The sequence below is a fragment of the Corythoichthys intestinalis genome, chromosome 8 (genome assembly GCF_030265065.1).
Source record: "Corythoichthys intestinalis isolate RoL2023-P3 chromosome 8, ASM3026506v1, whole genome shotgun sequence".
In the NCBI taxonomy this organism is placed as follows: Eukaryota; Metazoa; Chordata; class Actinopteri; order Syngnathiformes; family Syngnathidae; genus Corythoichthys; species Corythoichthys intestinalis.
Genome location: NC_080402.1, coordinates 12,626,473 through 12,651,968, shown reverse-complemented (window position 1 = coordinate 12,651,968; position 25,496 = coordinate 12,626,473). Strand labels below are relative to the sequence as shown.

Below are 25,496 nucleotides of genomic sequence, written 5' to 3'. Positions count from 1 at the left end.
TTTTAAAAAACCGGTCTACGACCGAAAATATTCGGTTAACGCGACCCCTGGTCTTATATTCGGGCCAATACGGTATTTGACATAGAACGCTTCCTTCAACATGACTCGAAAGCACGGATTTTGACCTCTCTCCCAGTTTTTATTTGGCACCGCTTGACCACGGAAAGAGGAACTTTACAAGTTTAGTTAAATCTCTAAAATATTTAGGAAGAGTGAAATTTTAAAGCAGTCTATTTCAGGCCATTTTTTGGGTACTAATGAAATTCTTTTATCCTACTAGAGGGAGCTGACTAGTTACATCCATTTGTTTACTGGAATGGATCATAAATGTGAATAAGATTTCTTAAATCTGCCTAATACCTTTAGAGGTGATGGAAATGGCCTCCATAACAAACAAGATCACTACTTACTGATACACTTTTGTTCCCAATACTTTTCTCTATATCGCGTGCATGAAAACTAAATGCTCATTTATACGTCCAAAGGATTAATATTGACCCACCAATCCATTCATCCACCCACGCAAAGGCCTGCCTGTGTCCAAGCAGCAACACATCCCGAATCACCTGCAACAGAAAACAGTTCACTTTTGCCAAGCAAAGGCATTGATAGAATTAGAACAGCATCTTAGTTGTTGCTACCAACTCCAGCTATTTTTTTACTTGGTTAGTAGAATTATCACAAAACCAAATTGCAACACATTTTGTTTCTGACCTTGTGCACGAACTGCTCGACACGCGTCTGCAGACCCCACACCTCGAACTTGACTGTGACCAGTTTGTACGAGCACATGATGGGGTCTTGCGTGTCCCTCCATCCTTCCTGAAGGAGACCCCTCGACGTCTTCTCTGACTTGAAGTACCGCAAGTCCTTCATGAATGCATTACAGACACTTATGATGACTAGTATATCACAAACTAAAAAAGTCATATCTGATGCAAGATTACAATGTCTTCAATGCAATGGAAAGATAATGAATCCTGCTATCCACATTTTTGACGTAGATTGTGTAACACACAAACACACACATATAAACACAAGCCTCACCTCTGATTCCTTGTAGTAGCGGTCAGGAATGTCATCGTAAGCAATGTCGACAAAACACACCTCTCGGTCCTGGTCTTTCAACTCAGAGTCAAAGATCTGTTAAACAATCAGGTAACATGAGAAAATATTGTAAACAAAAACTAGTGCTGTCAAATTTATCGCGTTAACAGGCGGTAATTAATTTTTTAAATTAATCACGTTAAAATATTTACGCATTTAACGCATGCGCGGAATGACCCGCTCATGCATTGACTCAAACAGATTACAATGACGCCATTTTTTGCACATTGAGAGCTAAGAGGCAGAGAGAGGCGAGTGGACACAGCCGTTCATTGGACCGCACCGTTTATTGGCATAAGCTTCGGCAACTCCTTCACAACAAACATAAGTATCATTTAGTGAAAGCACAACAAAAATAATTTCCCTCTCTCTCAAAAAAAAGTTCACAAAAAGAAAAGCGCTCAATGTAAAGAGAACTGCATTCCAAATCTAAATAGCTATGCAAAATACACATAAAACTTACTCAGACTTCGGTCAAACTCTATTCAAACATTTCGTTTAGCTCAACAAATACACTGGATGGCAATATTTAGTTACAATATACAAACTATCAGAGGTCTCATACGTTGTGAAGCCAGCACTCAAATGACCGTGGATGGACCAGCAAACAGGGAACTACGGCGTCAGTCAAAGGACAAAACAAACCCATTGGCTTGATTTCTAAGTAATTCAAAACTCGCCATTGACACCTTGTGGTGTATTTCAATCACTACCTTAAGCAGTTAAAGACACTGTGAAAGAACGGCAGGGAGCCCATGTGACGTCAACAATGGCCAGCTATTAGTTTATTTTTTGATTGAAATTTAAAAAAATGTATTAAAACGAAAACACTAAGTGGGGTTTTATTATCAAATTAAATTACTATAACTTGTACGAACATTTATCTTTTAAGAACTACAAGTCTTTCTATCCGTGGATCCCTTTAACAGAATGTTATGTTAATGCCATCTTGTGGATTTATTGTTATAATAAACAAATACAGTACTTATGTACAGTATGTTGAATGTATATATTCGTCTTGTGTCTTATCTTTCCATTCCAACAATAATTTACAGAAAAATATGGCATATTTTAGAGATGGTTTGAATTGCAATTAATTACGATTAATTAAATTTTAGGCTGTGATTAACTCCATTACAAATTTTAATCTTCTGACAGCCCTAAAAAAAAAAAAAAAAAAAAACTATATACAGTACATATTTAATGCTTGACTTTTCAATTATTGTCCAACTCCTGAAAAATCCAACAGGGGGCAATATGCCACAGTGCCTTTTAGTGCTTCAGTGACTTTTGAATGATAGGCCACAAAAAATGAAACCATAAATCCAGTGAAAATTAAAACACAAGAGTCTTGTAATGCAGTCTTCATTCATTATCCCTGCTCCTCAGCAGTATGTGTTATACTTATGTGTATAACACAAACCAAATAATTATCGCATACTATAAATCCAAACCGCATAGTTTATTTATACTGCAAGTGGGAAGATTCTGTGTAAATGCGTGTAGCCATACACAGCATGAAAAAGCTGTCTCTGAGACTCTTCCATGCCGATGCCACAAATTAAAAAGTGTTAGGTTGTGTTCACAACTACATAACACCGACTGTGCCCCAAACAACACACTAAAGGGAAACAAGATAACAAGTAAGATTACATATTCTGTACACTTTTGGATAAAAAGATCCCGCAGATAAACATTTCCATTGAACGATAGAACATAACTGCTCAACAGCAAACCTACATAAAGCGTAGTAACTAACTTTGTGTACTGAGCTAGCCAGTCCTGGAGGATCTTGATTGAAGTTTGCGATAGAGCACCATCCTGCTGCAGAATTTGTCCCTTTTTATGGTTAGGAATGTAAGAGGAAGCTAAGATTTATTGATATTTCAGACTACTTATGGTGGTGACAAAATCATGGTCTGGGGTTACAGCCAGTATAAGGTGTGCGAGAGATCTGCAGGGTGGAAGGCAACATAAATAGTTTGAAATACCAACAAATCTTAGCTGCCTCTTACATTCCTAACCATAAAAAGGGACAAATTCTGCAGCAGGATGGAGCTCCATCGCATACTTTAATCAAGATCCGGCAAAGAAGATCAAGATCACCCAGGACTGGCCAGCCCAGTTACCAGACATGAACATCATTGAGCATGTCTGGGGTAGGATGAAAGAGGAAGCATGGAAGACGAAACCCAAGAATGTTGATGAACTCTGGGAGGCATGCAAGACTGCTTTCTTTGATGTTCCTGATGACTTCCTTAATAAATTGTATGAATCCTTGCCGAACCGCATGGATGCAGTCCTTCAAGCCCATGGAAGTCATACAAAATAAATAAATAAATTCCCTTATGTTATGCAACATATTTTTGTATTTGAAGCACATTTTTTGTTCAATTTTCACACTACTTTCTGTAGGCGACAAAACTTTTGTCTTGCCAAAATTTGACCTTTATGTCTTCATTAAATGACGAATATTTTTTCAGTGAAACAAATATTTTTGTACATTCAACATTATTTGGGAGGGTCTTAGCTTTCATATGACCCATTTCTTAAACCAATTGAATAATTAAAAGTCAGGTTATTAGCAATTGTTTCTACAAAATGGATAAGCGACAAGACTTGTCAGGGACTGTATATCTTATGTTGTTACTTTATAAAATCTGGATGAAGGATATTTTATAGTTCAGTCCCCCCCCCTTGATGGATTGCCACCTTATTGTGGTCAAGGGTTTGCAGGCCTCAGTGACCTTAACAGCTATACCAACAGGAGCTTAGTCCTCAAGTGAGACACCCAAGTTGGACAGATCTTCAGGTAGAGGCCTGAATAAGTGTAATCCACTTCTATAGGTTGGGGTTGCACACAGCTAACAACCCAATTCAATGAAGAAAACTATAGGCACTGAGGGGGCTGGAGCATGTTTTGTACATACCGTATGTTGCCCCTACACATTTCTGACTGGCCCACCATACATGCTTACCAACAAGCGGCTACAATCGTCTCTGAACTAACTGGGCTTGCCTGTATATTCGGTAGAAATACACTCTAATTTGTCCTTAATTTACTTGAAAAATTCATTGCGTTTTCTCTAATTGCTTTGCATTTTGTTATGTCCTATTCTGTGTTGGAAAGAACAGGGGAAATCAGGCCGTTTGTGTCATCAGTACAGCTTAGGAGTTGTGTCAGCATGATGATTTGTCATCATAATCTTTCAAGGAACAGCATTAATCCTTTGGTATCCCTGAAGGGGGAGATTAGAGTTGATTGTTACATTTTTACACACAAGATACTCATGCAGTCGTATCCTGCTGCATATATCATGGATGTTGTATCGATTTAAACAAGTGCTTACCTACTTACTAGAGATGTCCGATCACGTCATTTTCAAAGTATCGGAATCGGCAAAAAAATATCGGACATGCCTTTTTTTAAAAAAAAAAAAAATATTTTTTTTAATTAAATCGTTTTCTAATTGTATTTAACGTTACGGACATAATGTGTTACACTCTTCCAGAGTCTTTAGTTTAAGCTTAAGGTAGGGTTATCAAATTTATCGCGTTAACGGCGAGAATTATTATTTTTTTTACATTTATCACGTTACAATATTTAACGCAATTAACGCATGCGCTGCACGACCCACTCACGCATTGTCGCGTTCAATCTATAATGGCGCCGTTTTACCCATACAGTATATATAGCTAAAAGGCAGCGTAAAATGAGTAGAGTGAATTTTGGCAGCCTTTGAAACCTTTTTTTAAATGGCAAGAGCCTTATAATCTCTAACCCAATGTTTAGAATAATCGTGGGAAGCAATGTGGGGAAGAAAGGTAGTAGTTGATCTTTTTCTTAACAACCTATGTTATTTCCCAACGCAGAGAAGATCAATCAATTGGTACCACGACGCACAGTCATGGTTGCACCTTCCATCATGCATTTGGGCAGAAGTTAAATGGCTGCAGTATCATTTACTGAAAGCTCAACAAATACACTAGATGGCAATATTTAGTCACAATATACAAAGTCACATTTATCCTTTAAGAATTACAAGTCTTTCTATCCGTGGATCCCTCTCACAGAAATAATGTTAACAATGTAAATGCCATCTTGAGGATTTATTGTCATAATAAACAAATACAGTACTTATGTACTGTATGTTGAATGTATATATATTAGTCTGAGTTTTATTCATTTTTTTCTTAATGCATTGCCAAAATGTATATGATTGGGAAAAATTATCAGGAATGAGTGGAATTGAATCGGGAGCAAAAAAAAAAAAAAAAAAAAAAAAAAAAAAGAAAAAAGCAATCGGACCGGGAAATATCGGGATCGGCAGATACTCAAACTAAAACGATCGGGATCGGATCGGGAGCAAAAAACATGATCAGAACAACCCTACTACTTACCATTGCCAAAGCCATTGTTTACAATTTTTAAAAAAATAGTTAACTCATTTGCTCCCCAAAACGTATAAATACGTTCTATTTTTAATTGTTTCAGTGTCCCAAAGACGTATTTATACGTCTTATACGTATTTTTTTTTTCCATAAAAGACATCACTGTGTCCTGATTCAACTGAGCTCCAAAGCACAAAGCTGAAAATCAATTCTAAAGCCATAAAACTGGCCACTGGCGGGCAGTAGCGTATTTGAACCTGATTCAACGGCAACGAACGGCCAGGCCACACGGTCGGAGCACCGGTGGAATGATGCCAGGCGGTGGACGACCGAGCAGAACAACCGGGACCACCAGTGCAGCGGAAGATGCATTGAGTCCGTGCTGCTCGCCGAGGAGACCCCGCAGAGACTCAAAAAAATCCATCTTTATGAAACAGGCAGCAATGTGGGAAAAGTTTATCCGGCTGTCGCGGCGACAACAGCGTCATCTCTCAGTTAGTTATGTGTAAATAAATTGTTACTTTGCTAACAAAATCTCTATTTGTCTTGTTCTTTATGATATTTTGTAAAAGGAAAACATTATTCAGATGTTTGGGATGTAACTAAAGAAAAAATAGCTGTGTTAAAGTCAAAGTTCTGTTTGAAATGTATGCTTTCACAAAAAGCTCAATTTCTCTGTTTTTCATCAGAAATTGGAAAATTGCTCAAACTAAGCTATTTTCTAATGCTGATTTCTAAAGAATGGAAAAAGATATGAAGTTACTTTTTTCCTGCTGAAAGAAAATGGTAATCTTTCTTTTGGTGGGTTCCATGTTTATATAGCAATAGAACAGAATTTTATGTGGGCCTTGCAAAATCAGTCAAAATCCAGTAAAACGGCCGGGAGCGAAGGGCCTTGCGCTGGTGAAAATGGCTGGGAGTGAATGAGTTAATAACAATATCATAATAATAAAGTGGCAAAACACTTTTCCACTCGTCAAATTTTACTTTGATACCATAAAATTTGAAACTGGAAGATCATTATTCTACTCTCAGAAATAGTATAAATAGTATTTATGTCGAGAACACTTACGAGTACAACATTTTGATTTGTTGTTAAGAGTTTAAGAGCAGTCCTTGAAAACACAATGTTTGAAAGCCCCACTGTAAGGCATCCATAAACACTAATTTATCGTTTTATCTTCCATTTCCATGGCTAACAAAGCTTCCATTTGTATTATTGACATCATCATTGAGAGCAGCTGCATGTGTTCCTTTATATCAGCACTGTCACTGTTGTGAACATGTGAAAAAGTTCCCTCAGAAGACTTTTTATCTTGGCTATAAAGATGTCTTCTGTCACAGACTTTGTGGTTGGGGACTGGTGGTATAATAGAGGTGATAAGATTAAAATGAAAGTTTTCAAAGGAATACAGAGAGAAAGTACGTCATTTTACCTCTGCCAGTAGGTGAAACAGAAGGCCGAGGTTATGCATTTGGTTGCATACAGTGGGGCAAATAAGTATTAAGTCAACCACTGATTGTGCAAGTTCTCCCACTTGAAAATATTAGAGAGGCCTGTAATTGTTAACATGGGTAAACCTCAACCATGAGAGACTGAATGTGGAAAAAAAAAACTGAAAATCACATTGTTTGATTTTTAAAGAATTTATTTGCAAATCATGGTGGAAAATAAGTATTTGGTCAATACCAAAAGTTCATCTTAATACTTTGTTACGTACCCTTTGTTGGCAATAAGGGAGGCCAAACGTTTTCTGTAACTCATCACAAGCTTTTCACACATTGTTGATGGTATTTTGGCCCATTCCTCCACACAGATCTCCTCTAGAGCAGTGATGTTTTGGGGCTGTCGTTGGGCAACCCGGACTTTCAACTCCCTCCACAGATTTTCTATGGGGTTGACATCTGGAGACTGGCTAGGCCACTCCAGGACCTTGAAATACTTCTTACGAAGCCACTCCTTTGCTGCCCTCGCTGTGTGTTTGGGATCATTGTCATGCTGAAACACCCAGCCATGTCTCATCTTCAATGCCCTTGCTGATGGAAGGAGATTTTCACTCAAAATCTCTCAATACATGGCCCCATTCATTCGTTCTTTTACACAGATCAGTCGTCCTGGTTCCTTTGCAGAAAAAAAGCCCCAAAGCATGATGTTTCCACCCCCATGCTTCACAGTGGGTATGGTGTTCTTCGGATGCAATTCAGTATTCTTTCTCCTCTTCCTTTCTCCTAACCTGTGTTTCTACCAAAAAGGTCTATTTTGGTTTCATCTGACCATAACACATTCTCCCAGTCCTCTTCTGGATCATCCAAATGCTCTCTAGCAAACCGCAGACGGTCCTGGACGTGTACTTTCTTCAGCAGGGGGACACGTCTGGCCGTGCAGGATTTGAGCCCCTGGCAGCGCATTGTGTTACTGATAGTAGCCTTTGTTACTGTGGTCCCGGCTCTCTTTTGGTCATTCACTAGGTCCCCCCCTGTGGTTCTGGGATTTTTGCTCTCCGTTCTTGTTACCATTTTGACGCCACGGGGTGAGATCTTGCATGGAGCTCCAGATCGAGGGAGATTATCAGTGGTCTTGAATGTGTTCCATTTTCTAATAATTGCTCCCACAGTTGATTTCTCTACACCAAGCGTTTTACCTATTGCAGATTCAGTCTTCCCAGCCTGGTGCAGGTCGACAATTTTGTCTCTGGTGTCCTTCGACAGATCTTTGGTCTAAACCATAGTGGAGTTTGGAGTGTGACTGACAGAGATTGTGGACAGGTGTTTTTTATACCGATAATGAGTTAAAAGAAGTGCCATTAATACAGGTAACGAGTGTAGCCCCGTTAGACCTCGTTAGAAGAAGTTAGACCTCTTTGACAGCCAGAAATCTTGCTTGTTTGTAGGTGACCGAATACTTATTTTCCACTCTAATTTGGAAATAAATTCTTTAAAAATCAAACGCCGTGATTTTCTGTTTTTTTTTCCTTCCACATTCTGTCTCTCATGGTTGAGGTTTACCCATGTTGACAATTACAGGCCTCTATAATCTTTTCAAGTAGGACAACTTGCACAATTGGTGGTTGGCTAAATACTTATTTGCCTACTGTATGTCTCTCTCTAGGTTTGTAAAAAAAATAACTCATGAACGAATATAGGGATTATTAAACTTGCAGAATATGTTTTTAATGTGAAACAGAATCGTTATTAAATTTTGTAATGAGATCAAAACTTAGAAAAGGAATTTTGCGAAAACATGATCATGGGTTAGCCTATTTCAATCAAATTTGGAGCATAGGTGATATGACGAAAGGGAAGGGAGTGCTTACTCTACCAAATATGGTGATTAGGCTGCAGCAACTAATCGATTAAAATAGATTAATAAATTAGTTGCCAACGAATTAGATAATCGATTTTTGCCGGCAACTAAGCGCAGTTCCGTTTGGGTCTTTGTGTGTAATGTGGGGCTGCGCGGGTGACAGTGATTAGAGCAAAAGAGAGAGAGTTTAGTAGTCTACCACACTCAGGTTGGGTTGCTGAATCAATTCATTTAACAAAGTGTCGAGAGTTAGCTTGTCTTTTGTGTTCTTAGATCCAGTGTGCCTCTGTCAGAAGTGAGTAAATGAAGCCAACTGTATTGTTCGTATTCTTTGTTGATGAGACGTTACTACTTCGCAAATACCGCTAAGCTAGTTAGCGATTATGCTAATCAGTGTCTTAAATGTTTGTTTGTATTGTGTTTTGGAGAAGCATATTAGCTCTCGAGTTATTGTTGGATAGTAAAGTTGTCTCATTTCTTTTCATAAAGAAACCACACACATAAATCATTCCCATAACAGCTTAGAGTCTCCTTTCAGCACAAGCTCCCATTCAAACCGTAAATTGTCATGCAGGACAGAGTGCTTTGAAATTGGATTCGTACTGTATTTATGAACAACTTTTTGATAAAGAAAACTGATTTATTACGGTCTACATCACATTAATAAAGAAAAGTTAAAAATAAGATACTGTGAGGTTCAATAAGGTACTGTTTATGCGACTTCCTGTACTTGTGCAGCTACTGTCCACTTTGCTTCTATTAAACCAAACTGTTCTGATTAATAAAACCTTTAAAAAAACGCCTCTATTTTTCTAATTCTATTCCATAAGAAGATGTGCTATAAATTTTCTGCTTGGGATGGGAATTGATAAGATTTTTACGATTCCGAGTCCATTATTGAAATTGCTTAACGATTCGATTCTTTATCCATTCCCTTATCAATTCTAATTTGGACAATGGACTGTATGAGGTTCTGGGTTCAATATGTTTTATGGTTCATTCGCCTCAGAGTGTTGGTTAGAACACAAGGAGCGGAGAGTGGAGTTGGTCTTTGGCACTTTTAATCCAACTTGGCAACAGGCACAACTATATACAGGCAATAGCACTTGATATGACGATCACTCAATGAGCAGATGAGATGAGCGTGGAAAGATGTTGATGTATTTGTATGTGTGTGGAAGAAGACTGGAATGTGTGGGTATATGTGTGGTTCTAAAAGAAAAAATTACATCATATTAGTGCTGATGCAATAAACAATGCAAATTGACTATAAAGCAGTCAATAACACACATACATGACTCGTATTATTGAATGACACAAAGGTGGGGGGCGCGAGCGCGTGCGCACAACCCAGAAGCACACTGCGTGCACGTGCGGTCATCTTGGCCATAAAAGTGGCGAAAACTAAGCACTTTACCCTCATATGGATGACCAACATCATCTTAAGATGCTAAACTAATACATTCCCTCTTAACACAAATGTGCAACGCGAATATAATGTAAACAATGCTCTCCTCGACGCAGCGAGAACAAGTAAAAACACGAAACGGTCACGCTGATAATGGCTCTAACTTTATGGCATGAAGAGGAAATACTTACATTCGTTCATGGACACAGATTAATACTTCCTCTCACAGGTGGCCGTCCTCTGCTCGAAATGCGCACCTTACGCCTATTCTTGGTCCCAGAATACACAGCGCGCGTGACGTAGTACAAAAACAGGAACTAACTGACTAGTTGCTATGGGAACGAACGCATACCCATGGAACTTTCTAACAGGAGTATTAAATTTGCTAATAAAATCGTTTAGGATTATTTTAGATGCATATATGTGTTATTTTTCTTATAGAGTATTCAGCGAGGAATACGATAGACCCATTAATAGACTTTTTGGGAAAAATCACCATTTCTTTAAGTAGTCTCATGAATAATGACTTGGCCAGTAAAATTAAATGGAAATTCACCCGGCATCGACTCTCTCCAGGTCACGATTGATGAAAAGTCTCTCCATGGGTAATTATGTCGCCGTACTTGCCGAATCGAACGTGTGTAACGTGCGCAAATTTCTAAACTCAAATCGTGCTGGTTGGAACCGAAAAGAGAATCGTTAGATAAATTGCCAAAATCGGAACCGGTTCTCGTTCTCGATTCAGTTCTTGAAATTGCCAAAAACATTCCGTAGTGCCTTCCATGGATCTAAATGTTGTATTTCAAATCTGGATAAAGGTAAGAATGGATGAGTTTGTGTTTTCATAATTTACAGTTCAAGGCCATGTGGTGTAGTGATCCGTCAAATACAGAATCTGCGCAATTTAAATTCTTTCAACAGGTATTTGAATGCCAAATTTCCCTCATTTATTTGGCTTCTTTGCCGAGGGAGTTCTAGCATCGTTGCTGATGAATACCTTAGCAAACGCAATGTGTAGGCTTTTAAAGAACTTGAAGATAGCAAGTAGGACCATGAATGGAGCAATTTATTTGGCAGACCAAAATGCAATGCAAAGTGGTTTTCAATAATACAAACGGATCATACCGCGCCAAATCGACTATAATCTAAACTCTTGTTGTCCTGTACTCTAAATTCAGAGTGCACTTACATTATCGTTGATGCCTTTGTTGTCCTCGTATTTTGTCTCTATGTGAATGGAGAACTTGGGAAGGAACGAGCACTGCCAAACACAAAGTGCAACAAATAAATCATGGTAAGTTTACTTGCACACGCTTGCATAATTCGTTCTTTGCTCTATGAATCATACTGATGTTTTACATTAAAACTATGAATTGCAACAAAAATGGCTCTTCCAAACCCTTGCTTTTAAACTTTATCCAACTGGCAAAAACGAATGTAGCGAAAGATGCAAAAAGAGTTATCTAACAATGTAAATTAAGCCTCCATGTTTGAAAAGTGACAGATGTATGGCAAATTCCTCCCACACTAAAACAAATATCAGACACTCTGTCACTGTCTTCTTTCCCATCCCGTAAAAGTATGTGACTCATGGTGTCGACATTCATCATACACTGTACATAATAGATAACTAAAGGCAAAGGGCAATATTATACCATGAATCTTCAGTAATTCTTAAAATTAATCATAGGTCACAATAGCCATTTGTTAACAATGTCAGTATTATCGTCAAGCAGCACACTATCTTTGATGGGAAATTATTTCCCGCCTCCAACATGGATTCATGGTGAAGGTTAAAGTAAACGATGAAAAATAATGAGTCACTCTTCAGTTTAGCTTACTGTGGTATGAAAAAGTATCTGAACCTTTTGGAATTTCTCAAATTTCTGCATTAAAATCACCATCAAATGTGATCTGAGCCTTGTCAAAAACACACTGATGAAAAAACAGTGTCTGCGTTAATTAAAACTAGTGTTGCACCGATACCATTTTTTGGCCCCGATGCCGATACCATACCGATACCACCCCGTTTATATATATATATATATAATTTATTTATTTATTTATTTTCCCCAAAGAGCTACATAATTGGATGGGAAATCATTGCTATCAAGGCTTTGTCAGGCTGTTGCTTACCTTTGCAAAATAGGAAAAAGACTAGTACAAAGTATGATACTAGCCCAACAGTAAGAATGTAAAAATAAGTTAATAATAATAAACTCTGAATGAACTGAGTGAACTTTTTTAAACCTCTCAAAGGCCAAACAGTGCAACTTTCATGAAATTATTGTCACATTCTGCTGCTGCTTAGATTGTGTTTTGTTGCTGGGCTGTTAGTGGGGGCGTTCCTGACGTCGCACTGAATCCAATGCAGGCTCCTCAACGCAGCATTTCAGCACGGGTGAGCTCAGAGAAGGCTGCCGAGATATTTGCTTTGCTGATCGCCATTTGACATCTCGCACTATAGTCTCGCTACATTTGCTTGTTACGCCCCTGCATTGGGTTTTTTTCTGTTAGTGTGCTGCACTCGTTTGTAACCTCTACCCTGTGCTGGTATTTGAGTGTTTTTATTTTGGCTTTTTGGCTCGCTGCCTATCGTCTTAGTTAACCTTCGAGTTTGTAGTATTGAGCTCTGTCGACCTGCTGTCACGGACTCCTTTTGTTATTTCTACTATCCCGTGATCGCGTGTTATTTTTTGTTTGCAATCATTAAACCCTTGTATGTATCCCCCGCTTGTTGTCCGCTTCAAGGTCCAACCTTTTTTCCGCATTTGCGGACGCTAACAATTATAAGTAATAATAATTGACCACAGCATCCCGTCTCTCTATTAGCCTCCTTTTTTCGGGAAGGGGGGGGGGGGGGGGGGGGGCCCTTATTTCTATTTCTGAAAGGTGGCAACCCTACTTTGGAGACAGGTCCCAAATTACTGTGGCATTTCTTTCAGTAAAAGACAATAAAAGTAAAGTAGACGTAGTAAACTGACCAGAGATTGTTGCTCCGGTCCTGCGCCTTTCCTCTGGAGAGCAGTCCTGCTCTTGCAGGCTCAAACTCGTTGTGTTCGTTCACGTTTCGTCTTCAAATGTTTTATCAGGTTCGAGGTATTGAAACTGGCCGATTTAACTCCACATCTCGAAACTTTCAGGCCGTAAATCTTGCATGCAGCCATTGATTTTTATTGAAGGGATTTCTATTTAGAAATATTTCCGACCGCCGCCATGTCGGCGCCGCCAAGTGGCCTTGTCATTGGTCAGGAGTGGCTATTGGCCCGTTCTCATTGGTCTGGAGCAGGCCAATAGCGATAGCCGCTTGGTGTTCACTCGTCATCACACAACACAGAGACAGAGTGTAGTGAGCGCCAGGAGGAAAAAAAAAGGCTGCGGTCAAATGTTATAATATTGGACGGGTAAGTGGTATCGGCGCCGTCTTTGTTGGTACTCGCCGATACCACCATTTCGGGCCGGATCGGCGCCCCCTGCCGATACTAGTATCGGTATCGGTGCATTCATTCATTCATTTTCCACACCGCTTCATCTTTAATTAAAACCGCCCAAACATTTATAGCTTTTCAAATTTTAATGAGGATAGTATGCAAACAATGACAAAAGGGGGAAAAATAAGTAAGTGAGTAATCACATTTAATATTTTGTGCTCCCCCCTTTGGCAGCAATAACTTCAACCAGATGCTTCCTATAGCTGCAGATCAGTCTGGCACATCGATCGGGACTAATCCTGGCCCATTTTTCTCAACAAAACTGCTGTAGTTCAGTCAGATTCCTGGGATATCTGGTATGAATCGCTGTCTTTAGGTCATGCCACAGCATCTCAATGGGGTTCAAGTTTTCTTGGCCACTCTAGAGAGTCTATTTTGTTCTTCTGAAACCGTTTTTAAGTTGATTTATTTTTATGTTTTGGATTGTAGTCTTGTTGCAGCATCCATCCTTATTTAGCTTCAACTGTCTGACGGACAGTTTTCTTATAAAACATTCTAATAAACTTTTAATTCATTCTTCCATTAAAAATGAAGTTGTCCAGGTCCTGAGGTAGCAAAACAGCCCCAAATTATGATGTTGCCTCCACCTTGCTTCACGGTGGGGATGAGGTGTTGATATTGGTGAGCTATTCCATTTTTCCACTCCACACACGACGTTGTGTGTTACTCCCAAACAATTCAACTTTGGTTTCATCAGTCCACAAAATATTCTGCTAAAACTTCTGTGGAGTGTCTAAGAGCCTTTTTGCGAACATTACAACAACAACGTTTTTTTTTTTTGACAGCAGTGGCTTCCTCTGTGGAGTCTTCCCATGAACACCACTTTGGCCATAGTTTAGTTCAGTGTTTTTCAACCTTTTCTGAGTCACGGCACGTTTTTAGATCGGAAAAAATCTCGCGGCACACCACAGACCAAAAATGTTCCAAAATTACTTTCTGTCCAGTACATTTAATTATTAAAAAAAAAATTTAAAAATCAATATGTATACTTTATGTGAAACTTGAGCCTGCTTAGATGAACACAAAGCCGATATCCTTGCAGCAATTGAAGAAAGTCACACTTGAAGCTCCAACAGCTCTCAGTCTCTCTCTTTTTTTATTTTTTTATGGGAGTTCGGCTTGAAAAACTCAGAATTATCAGACAGGCGGACTTCAACCGCATCAGGGCCGAGCATCTCGCTGACAATGGCTTTGCAGGCAGGTAGTATTAATGTCTCTCCCACAGTGTGGGACTTTAGCAACGAGGTCTGCAACAAGATAACGAGCTTTTAGGGCTTTCTCATTGACATTCGTAGCTTTTCTCAAAAAAAGTTGCTTGTTCCTCTGTGTTTTCACGAAGGAGAACAAAACAGTATACCGACTTGTTTTGGGTTTTTCATTTCGAGATGACAATTAAGCTTGCTTGGCACTACGGCAGTGTTGGATAGCTGCTCGTGTCGTGTTCAAGAACTGCTCGGATTTATAGCCATTGGCCACCTTGCTGTCCTCGATAACGTGTTAGAATAAAACAGGGGAAGGATTGACGGTCATCACGTATGCATAAAATGGAAAGGACACTTTCGTGTCAATCGACACGTGACGAGTCTTATGAAATGATGTACAGTACATATGCTGGGGTCCACATTGTTGCGGACAGCAAGGTGGCTGTTTGCTAGAAATCCGAGCAGTTCTTGAACAAGACACGAGCAATACCTCGCTTATCTGCACATGACCTAAACCTTATAGCAGGGGTCCCCAACCTTTTTTGCACCACGGACCGGTGTTATTTGGGTCTTTTTTTCACGGACCGGTGCTCTTACAAATTTTGCAACCCATCAAAAATTTCAACGATACGGTTCTGCGCATGCACGTAACGTTAAACATAGCCGCAAAATGCGCAAATGCAGAGATTCCAAAGTAAACACTTCAAACTTTCTTGAAAGAAACTTACGTTTGATCATGGACTTGTAGAAAAGTTCTCCTCAGCTACATCCTGCCATGTAAGCTGCACACAACAACTTCACACCTCTCTCACCATTAACGACTTCGCCTTGTCGTTAAACATTAATTAAGAAGCCCGCTTCACGAAGATCCGATGTTGGAAATTGTAGCAAGCTTTTCAATGCTCTTGTAGCGATGTCAGGATATTCCAGAATGACTTTAATCCAGAACCTTGGTAGAGTCTCAAATGTATGTTTAATAAGGTCGCCGTCATTTGCGATCTCTACAAGTTGATCTTCCTGTTGCTCAGACATGCTCGAATCACTTGGTTTATTCACAAACGAGTCACGAATCCACTCCTTCGCAGTTCATGGGTCTTCAAGGTTGTAGGCCCGTCAGGTGCCCTTTTCGCCGTTATCCAGTCATCTTCGCTCGTGTGGGGGCTAATTATATCCGGGAACAAGTGTGGTGCGCCCGCGGCCTAGCAATACGTTATTATCGAGGACAAGCGCACATTGACATATTATATACACAAACAAGATGTACTGCTAGCAGTCCAATCAATAGATTTCTATGACGACATTCTAATCTATCCCGTAGTATTATATCTAGAGTAGACGGGGATATTGGTGTGTTAAGCAGGGGCACAGGGTTAATTCAGCCAGAATGCGGTCGTTATTAAATTATTATTTCTGTGCGGCCCGGTAGCAAATACGCCACGGACCGGTACCGGTCCATGGTCCGGCAGATGGGGACCCCTGCCTTATAGTACCTACTACTTCCTTCCTACTGCAACTCCGCCGGACAACGTAAAAAAAATGAAAATAAAAAATACGATATTAGATTATTTTTCGCGATATTGGATAATTTCTCGTGGCACACCTGACGATCTCTCACGGCACATGAGTGTGCCGCGGCACACCGGTTGAAAACCACTGGTTTAGTTGATGTGTGTACATAGAGTTTGGACTGTGCCATTGATTTCTGTAAGTCTTTAGCAGACACTCTAGGGTTCTTTTTTACCTCTCTGAGTATTCTGCGCTTAACTCATGGCATCATCTTTGTTGGACTGCCACTCCTTGGAGAGAAGCAACAGTGCCAAACTCTCTCAATATGTAGACACCTTTTCTGACTGTCGATTGATGAACATCCAGACTTTTAGAGATGGTTTTGTCTCCTTCCCCAGCTTTGTACAAACCAACAATCCTTTATCGCATGTCTTCAGACGGCTCTTTTGACCGAGCCATGATGCACATCAGACAACGCTTCTCAACAAGACAATTCTTACCAGGTGTGTGTTTTATAGTGGGCAGGTCAGCTTTAAAACACTTATCAGTGATTGGGAACACACCTGACTTAAATTATTTGGTAAATATTAGTTTCAGTTTCTCTTTAAGTCTCCTTAGGCAGAGGGTTCACTTACTTATTTTTTTCCCCTTCTGTCATTGTTTGCATGCAATCCTCATTAAAATATGAAAACCTATAACTGTTTGGGTAGTTTTAGTTAAAGCAGACACTTTTTCTATCTGTGTGATTTTGACAAAGATCAGATCATTTGATGGTGATTTTATGCAGAAATGTGAGATATTCCAAAAGGTTCGGATTCTTTTTCATACTATTGTAAGATTTTTTTTTTTTTTTTGCGTTTTTTTTTTTTCTTTTTTTCCTTCATTCACAAACGGGGGCGGATCCACCAGGGTGGCATGCGGTGGCAACTGCCAACCTAAAACAGGTAGCTGCCACCCCAGTTGACATCGATGAGAAACAAAAAAAACTCCAGTCAATTTGACATTTTCTGCCATCAATTAAGTAGTAGTGTCAGTAAGGACACAACTACACGATTATTTTATCCTTTTCATAACAAACCCTGATTCAATATGTAAACACATTTGCCACATGTTAACACTCGGGGTGTAACATTGATCAATGTGGCTTAATTTATCGATTTGTAAAGCACAATTGAATGTAATTGGTTCAATATGCAAAATGATTTTAATTTCGAAATGCCATTTAAAAAATTTTTTTAAACAGGTAAATTGAAACTGATTGTGTTAATTGTCCTCATAATTTTGTATTAAATCAATCGAAGGCCATTGAATTGAATCGTCGCAGAATATCGTATCATTGTCCTATGAATCGATGATGTATTATCAGGAAATATTAGCCACCCTCCAAAAGTTCCTGCCCCCCTATCACCACCCAATAAAAATTCATCTAGATCCGCCCCTGTTCAGAAATAAGACACAATTTTATTTATATGCCAAAAAAATATAGAAAATATACTTACGGTGTATTCTACAGGGTGGATGATGCACATCAGGTCATGTTCAGAAAAGCACAACAACAACAAAAACTGGATTAAACATTCACAACTTCCCCCAAAAAGTACTGAATACCATTTTCATGTTGGTCACATGTCCATGCTTTCTCTGCTCGGGCCAAGTGAAGAAAACAGACCGCAAGTGTGATTTGCGGTCTGATCTCTGAGTCACCATCCAGCATGAATCTAGTCGTTAAATGTCAGCATGGCCTTCAAGTGTGTACTTTTCTACAGCTTTTTCTCTTAAGGATCATCAAATGTGTGCAGCAGTGGCAAACTATTGGTGCGAATTGGTCTATTTATTAGAAGGAGCATTTTGTGTAGTTTGGATATTTTCCCCATTACTTGCATGGGTTGTTGTGTCCTGGTTGTATTAACTGCGCACACAGAAATCCCATTCTAGTGAGAACACAAAATGCTTACCTGTGATTGTGTAAGGGTAATAGTTCCATGCCTTCTCAGTTACATAGAAGATTTTAGGAACGACTGCTCGAGCCCAGCTAGGAAGTTTACTGCAGAGACAGAGAAAAATGTCTGCTCAAGGATGCTTTAAGATCCAATATCTCCTCTAATCAAAGCAGTCATTATGCACTACTTGCTCACAGCCCAGAACAGAAAAGATTATTGACACAGTTTTTTGTTGTTTTCAGTTTTACAAAAAAGTATAAGTTCACTTGTCAAGAGAAAGATTACCACTATTGAGTTGTGTTCACACACACACACACTGAGGACAGAACAAGTGCCATACTGGCACTTTGTACTTGAACAACAACAACAAAAATGTTTGCACGATTTTGAGTTAAAAAAATATAGTGGTGCAATATAGGCACTTTTCACTAGGGTTGGGAATCTCTGGCATGATGCCATTCGATATGTATCTACATACACAGGTTACATTTCGATTAAAAAACGATACATTTTTAAGGCAGAGCGATTCGATACAGTTTAAGAACGATACGGTTCGATACAGTGTGAAAATGATACGATAGTAAACATTTGTTGTTTGTTCTTACAGTATTTTAAACAGATAAAAAAGACCAGATTTCTACAAGCAAAATTAAACAACAAAAGTTCATACCAATGTATGTTTTTTTTTGAGACATGAAATAAATAAGGCCAATTAGACCATCATTTTGTTAGATGGGATTGATAATAAAATAAAACTCCAGTGACAGACAACAATAAAGTGCAGTAATTCAATCTCTGCATTATATATGTATATATATACAGTGGGGAGAACAAGTATTTGATACACTGCCGATGGCAGTGTATCAAATACTTGTTCTCCCCACTGTATGTATGTGGTGTTTTGAACACAAGAGGTAAGTAATTTAAGTGCAACCTTTCAACGTAAACATCTTACAAAGTAGAGCTGTAGAAAAAAAATAATTTAACCTGCTAGTGTTATCATAATAAATAAATAATAAATAAAGGTATAATTGGGGGAATAAAAACATGGCATTTTAGCCAGTTAGGTCAATAATCATTATTTTAACCTTATACACAACAAAATCCTTCACTGCTGTGCTTCCACATTTTTATTCCTCATCATTGTCCATCGCTGTCATTCACCACTTCCGTCATATGCTCGTGCTGTTTTTAAAAAAAAAAAAAAAATTTTAAACTTTATTTACACAAAAACAACTACAAATAATGGGCGAACAATTCACATACAATCAACAGATTTACAACAACAACAACAAAAATAAATAAAATGGTCGGGGTCATTTTTAACACAAGCCGTACTGTTTTGTTTCTTTTGGTCCTTAGAGCTTTGGGGTTCAAAGAGGAACTTAAACCGTCCAAATATAAAGAAAATTTTTTCCCCAAAACATGAAAATTTGGTCTTTGATTTGCATATTTTACACAGTGAATGTGAAATTTTGCCAATATTAAAATAAGATTTACAACATATCGTTTATCCACTTCTGGTTCTTCAGCGTTGGATAGGCCAAACAAGTTTTCAATGATCGCACAACTTTGGAATTAATATAATTGTTCAGGTCAACCCAAAAGATGTGGGAGTAAGTACATTCCCAAAACAAATGGGAAATAGTTTCCTCTGCATTTGCACAAAAAGAATATAATTGTCTCAATATTAATTTTAAATCTAACCATTGTCGTCTTTACAGGATAATAGAGGCGTGCGAAATTTCCGATTCTCAGATTATTCGCGATTCGGCCGTGGAAGATTTGAGAACGATTCGCAAACATCCAAATTCCGATTATTGAATTATACAAGGTAAAGCGGAAATAAAACACACCGCGGTCTTCAGGACGCAATGAGGAACGGACCGAGAGTAAATGTCATGTTCGACTCATGCCGCTAGATAAAAAAAAAAACAACAACAATAACTGACTGCGGCCGACAGCCGCTACAAACAGCGACCGGTTGCTAGTTGCTACAAACATACGGCAACATACGGCTATGGTAGATATCACATATACCAAGAACTAGATGCAAAATGACAGACCTTCCCGCGCTAGTAAACAAGTGCCATCTTAAAGCAGTAGACTTCTCTAGAAGGCACTGTTGTAGCGAACCTAATTACTTTTCATCAAAAAAAATAAAAAAATAAAAACAAATCGGCAAAATCTTGACTTGAATCTATCTTTAAATAATGAAAAAGTTTTAAAACTTTCACGTCAAAAGTAGACAGAAGGGAAATTATGGAATAACGGGAGCAATTTTAACAACTTTAACGGTTGATTCACAACATTAAATTAATTGAATGTAGTTTAAAGCTGCCGATACAGAACGGGGACTAGAGTATTTTATTTACTGTTTTTAACGGTTAACTTTATACTGAAATAGTAGTTTGTTTAGCCTGAGAGGATTTTTGAACAATTTTAGTGTACAAAAATTTTTAAAAAGCGGGGGGGATTGTGGTACATCAATAATCGATTTATAATCGAATCGGAGCCTCTGAATCGTAATCGTATCGTTAGTTGCCCAAAGATTCCCACCTCTATACAGCACTGTTAATTTTTTTTTTTTTTTTTTACAAGATTTAAAACTTTAAAGAAATTAAGGGTGCCATTCATCATGATCTCTCCAAGAGATATCAGTGGTTGTGTTCTATATGTGCAGGTACACAATTTGCAGTAGATTCATATTTTACAGCAATGTTGCATAGAAAATGTGTCACTGTTTAATAAATGACTTAAACAGTACTTTTTCTATTTTGAAATATCTTTTTTCTTTCAATTCAACAGTTATATCGTAGAATATCATGTATCAAATTTCTGACCAATATATCGATAATTGCTGTATTGTGATATCGTGAGATAATCGCTATCGTGAGCCTTGTATCGCGAATCGTATCGTATCGTGAGGTGCTCTGAGGTTCCCACTCCTAGCGTTTTGACAGTTGCCGTCATATTTTCGGAATCAAAGCACTGTATACCGAAACAGCATTCCGGCCCCGACTCTTATACCGGAACAGCATTCCGGCCCCGACTCTTATACCGGAACTGCGTCCCTGACCGTTCTGGCCCACATCAGGATATTGGTTATCTGTTAAAATTTCATCACCAGACAACTCGGAGAATAATAATAATAAAATATCTAACGATGGCATGTATACAGGCACACAGGGGGGAAAAAATGATCTCATGAACTCAAATAATGCAAAGGCTGGATCTGAAAAGACTAAAGCGTGATGAAGATTTCACTAACAATGCAAAAGTAAGTTAATAAAACAGAATTTTTTTGTGGCTGTTTAGCTCATTTAGCATTAAAATCAGTTTCCATAGATCTCTCAAAAATAATAGAAATATTTTGTGATGGAAGTATCTCCACCTGGAACAAATATTCCATTTTTTGACACAAATGTTGAGAGAAGGCTTGCCAGATAACTAGGGGTGTAACGGTACACAAAAATCTCGGTTCGGTACGTACCTCGGTAGTAGTATTCATGGTAGTATTCATTTATATTGTATATTTTATGTTGTATAACTTTAATTCCTATGTGAATATTAGTTCCTACTTGTTTTGTTGTGGTAGGAGGGTTTTGTATTGAACACAGGGCCGTGTTGGTTATTATTATAGCAGAGAAGATAGCAGTAAATCTACAAAGACAAGTCAACTGTGTCCCGATCTACCACTCAAGAGATCTGATGGAGTCAAAAAGTGGGTTGCGATTGCATATTAGTTTGAAAATTGACCGGATCCACCGTATTTTTACACGTGTGACTTCCAGTCTGCTCGATCCTAGCTACCAGCAGTAGTATTGATGCAGGAGGGTCACGTCTCGCATCAAATAATAAACTCTGCCGATCTTTTCGCGTGCGTCGTGTTGAGCCGCTTCTGGGACGTGTCTAACACACAGCCGCACTGCGACTGGTGTGCATTGGCTGATTGATTTTAACGCCCGCGTTTCACTGCGCTCTCGCGGCGGCCACGTTGTCGCGCATTTGACGTTTCTGGGTTATACTGTCCTACTGTGTTGGTCCTCATTATAGTAGAGAAGACAGAGTAAATATAATCTACACAAAGAAACTAACCCGATCGACTCACAGCCTCGAAAAGTAAGGATTACATTACGTCAGAAACTCGTTCGGTACGCCTCCGTTCCGAACCGAGCACCACGTACCGAAATGGTTCAATACAAATACATGTACCGTTACACCCCTACAGATTACCATTCATAATGTTGAATGACAGTACATGAATGGAAAGAAATTCTTAAACTTTTACTTTGCTCCTGCATGGAAGTACTGTGCAGAGTCAGCATTAATGGTCCCCTGCATGCTGAATGCTGACACAGGTAACTCTGCTCCAAAGAGTCGCCTGCAACATCTGTCCACCTCTATTCTCTTCTCCTACCTTCACTCTGTCTCTTCCATCATTCAGCAGTTCATTGCATTGCATTTTATCTCCCCAATGAATTCTGTATGTATTTCTTTCGTCGTCACTAGTGCTGTACCGTTTAATCGATTAACTCGAGTCATTCGATTACAAATGCTTCGAGTATTTGTTTAATTAGAGTGGAGTTTGATGGTTTGTTTTGAAAGTGTTCACATTTAGTTTTTTTCTGGGGTGGAAACAATGCTCTCTAGTGACAACAGTGAATATTATATATCTCATTTAACATGGCTCAATCCAGCTGCTCCCTGTTAAGACCAACTTAAGGCAAGTTTTTGTTTGAGCAAACGTGTTTTTTTAGGGCTGTCAAAATTAACGCGTTAACGGGCGGTAATTAATTTTTTAAATTAATCACGTTAAAATATTTAACGCAATTAACGCATGCGCAGAACGACCCACTCAAGCATTGCCGCGAAAAGACTACAATGGCGCCATTTTAAGTATATTGAGAGCTAAGGGCAGAGACAAGCAAGTGGAGTGGACGCAGGTGTTGCCGGCACCCGCCAAGGGGACCGCTGTTATTTTCAACGTGACCGGCATTGTCAGATTGACCAGTGAGGAAGAAAGTGGACGAGCGAGCGAGAGAGTAGAGAAACTGTGCAATTAGCGCAGGCTCAAGTGCTGCGTCCCCCACATGCTTTTGTTTTGTTAATAAAAGTACCCACAAAAAGCCATCCAACGCCTCTCGGTGTTTATAGGTACGCCGCCTCAGGAGGAAATCGGACGAACCGAGTCAACCTGAATCGCCAGTCCACAGCACTGTCAATTACCAAGAAGGGCGAATTGGTAGCGCAGGCATTTATTGGAGCCGCGCTATTTAATGGAATAAGCGGTGGCATCTTTTCAACAACTGTTATAACTATTGTGGCAAGCGACATGGGGAAGAATAACTGGAGATGATCTTTTTCTTAACACAATGTATTGTCTTCAACGCAGAGAAGATATACCATTTGCAGCAACCACTGTGACTCCTGGTTGCTCAAATTCCCATCATGCATTGGGGCAGTTAAGAACATTTAAGTCGCTACAGTATCATTTAGTGAAACCACAACAAAAATATTATTCCTATCCCTCAAAATAAAATAATGTTCACAAAAAGAAAAGCGCTCAATGCAAAGAGATCTGGCATTCCCAATCAAAATAGCTATGCAAAATAATACTCTATTCAAACATTAAGTTTAGCTCAACAAATACACTAGATGGCAATATTTAGTCACAATATACAAACTATCAAAATTACTATAACTTGTACTCACATTTATCTTTTAAGAATTACAAGTCTTTCTATCCGTGGATCCCTTTCACAGAAAGAATGTTAATGCCGTCTTGTGGATTTATTGGTTTAATAAACAAATACAGTACTTATGTATAGTATGTTGAATGTATATATCCGTCTTGTATTATCTTTTTATTCCAACAATAATTTACAGAAAAATATGGCATATTTTAGAGATGGTTTGAATTGCAATTAATTACAATTAATTTTTAAACTGTGATTAACTTGATTAAAAATTTTAATCGTTTGACAGCCCTAGTTTTTTTTATGCATTTGTAGTTTAGCTTAGGTATACTTAGAAGTTTTTTTGTGGGAATATGCAATTGAATGATTTGAAGAGAGCATTGTAAAAACAAAAAAGTTAGCATTTTATAGCATTTAAGCTATCGGACCTTTGCAATGCAAGTTCGCCAGTTGTTCTCTTGTACTTAGATCCTCATTTATTTTTTAATTCATTTTTAAATGAAAGTGCAATTCTGCAATTTGAAGAAAAACATGGGAATTTATTTTGTATTCGCATTTAATGCTCTTTTGAAAATGCAATCTTAGCAAGCCTTTGTTTTACATTTCCAAAAATGTATTCTGCAAACCATTAAATGTTCCTTATCCGATAAATCGAACTAACTAGTTGATAGATTAATCGACTATTAAAATAATCGATGACGGCAGCCCTATTCCACTCACAAGTGACAACCAGCAATGAAAGCAATACAGTATTTCACACAACTACAATGCAGATTTCAGTCAGTCACGAGAGTTGTAAGCTACTGACCTGTTGAGGTAGACTCGTTTTTCCGTGAACTGTCCCTGGCCATGCATGGGGTCTTCATAGGGTTCATTCTGTACAACTTCAACACCTTCCCCTCGGTCGCTTTGCTCATGGCTGTGTTTGCTAATCATGTATAGTTGTCCAATTCGGTACTGGAAAATAAAAGGGGAAACATTTTCATCAAAAAAAAAAATTCTAGAAACGCTGCAAAATACTATAGTATATTCTTGAGAAGATAGAACAGTAGGCCTTTGTTTTTTTGATGGCTGGCTGCTGTCAGGCAAAACAAAGCAGTGATATTACAAAAGTCATGGGTACACCAAGGGCCTTCAGAGATGGTGAAAAAACAACATTAAACACAGCGGCATCCGACAGACCAGATGGGACACTTTGATGCTGCTACAACAGATCTATTCAAAATAACACTGTTTAGATTTTATTTTCATTTGTTCTCTCGCCCGCACAGTGGAATCACGGTTAGCATGTTTATTCAAAGTAGGAGAGGTGTAGTCGCATTTCCTTTGGAAATTCTTTGGCAAGTGTGCTCATTCTCCCTGTCAACTGGGATTGGCTCCAGTTACCCATGGTATACAACAATAACAAGCTTGAAAAGCGCAGGGGTTAGAAGCTTGTTGATTGGAA

At 38.7% G+C, this 25,496-nt stretch overlaps 1 protein-coding gene across 1 annotated transcript in view; it reads right to left on the bottom strand.

Moving 5' to 3' along the window:
- The window catches only part of LOC130920882 (cytoplasmic phosphatidylinositol transfer protein 1-like), a 131,163-nt gene that overhangs the window by 7,994 nt on the left and 97,673 nt on the right, over positions 1-25,496 (bottom strand). The window contains exons 2-8 of the mRNA XM_057844400.1: positions 24,858-25,006; positions 18,366-18,454; positions 17,910-17,917; positions 11,401-11,472; positions 1,048-1,143; positions 715-870; positions 503-566 (exon numbers count right to left, since the gene is read on the bottom strand). Of these exons, the coding sequence (XP_057700383.1) occupies positions 503-566; positions 715-870; positions 1,048-1,143; positions 11,401-11,472; positions 17,910-17,917; positions 18,366-18,454; positions 24,858-25,006 (634 nt within the window). The remainder of the gene's footprint in view (positions 1-502; positions 567-714; positions 871-1,047; positions 1,144-11,400; positions 11,473-17,909; positions 17,918-18,365; positions 18,455-24,857; positions 25,007-25,496) is intronic.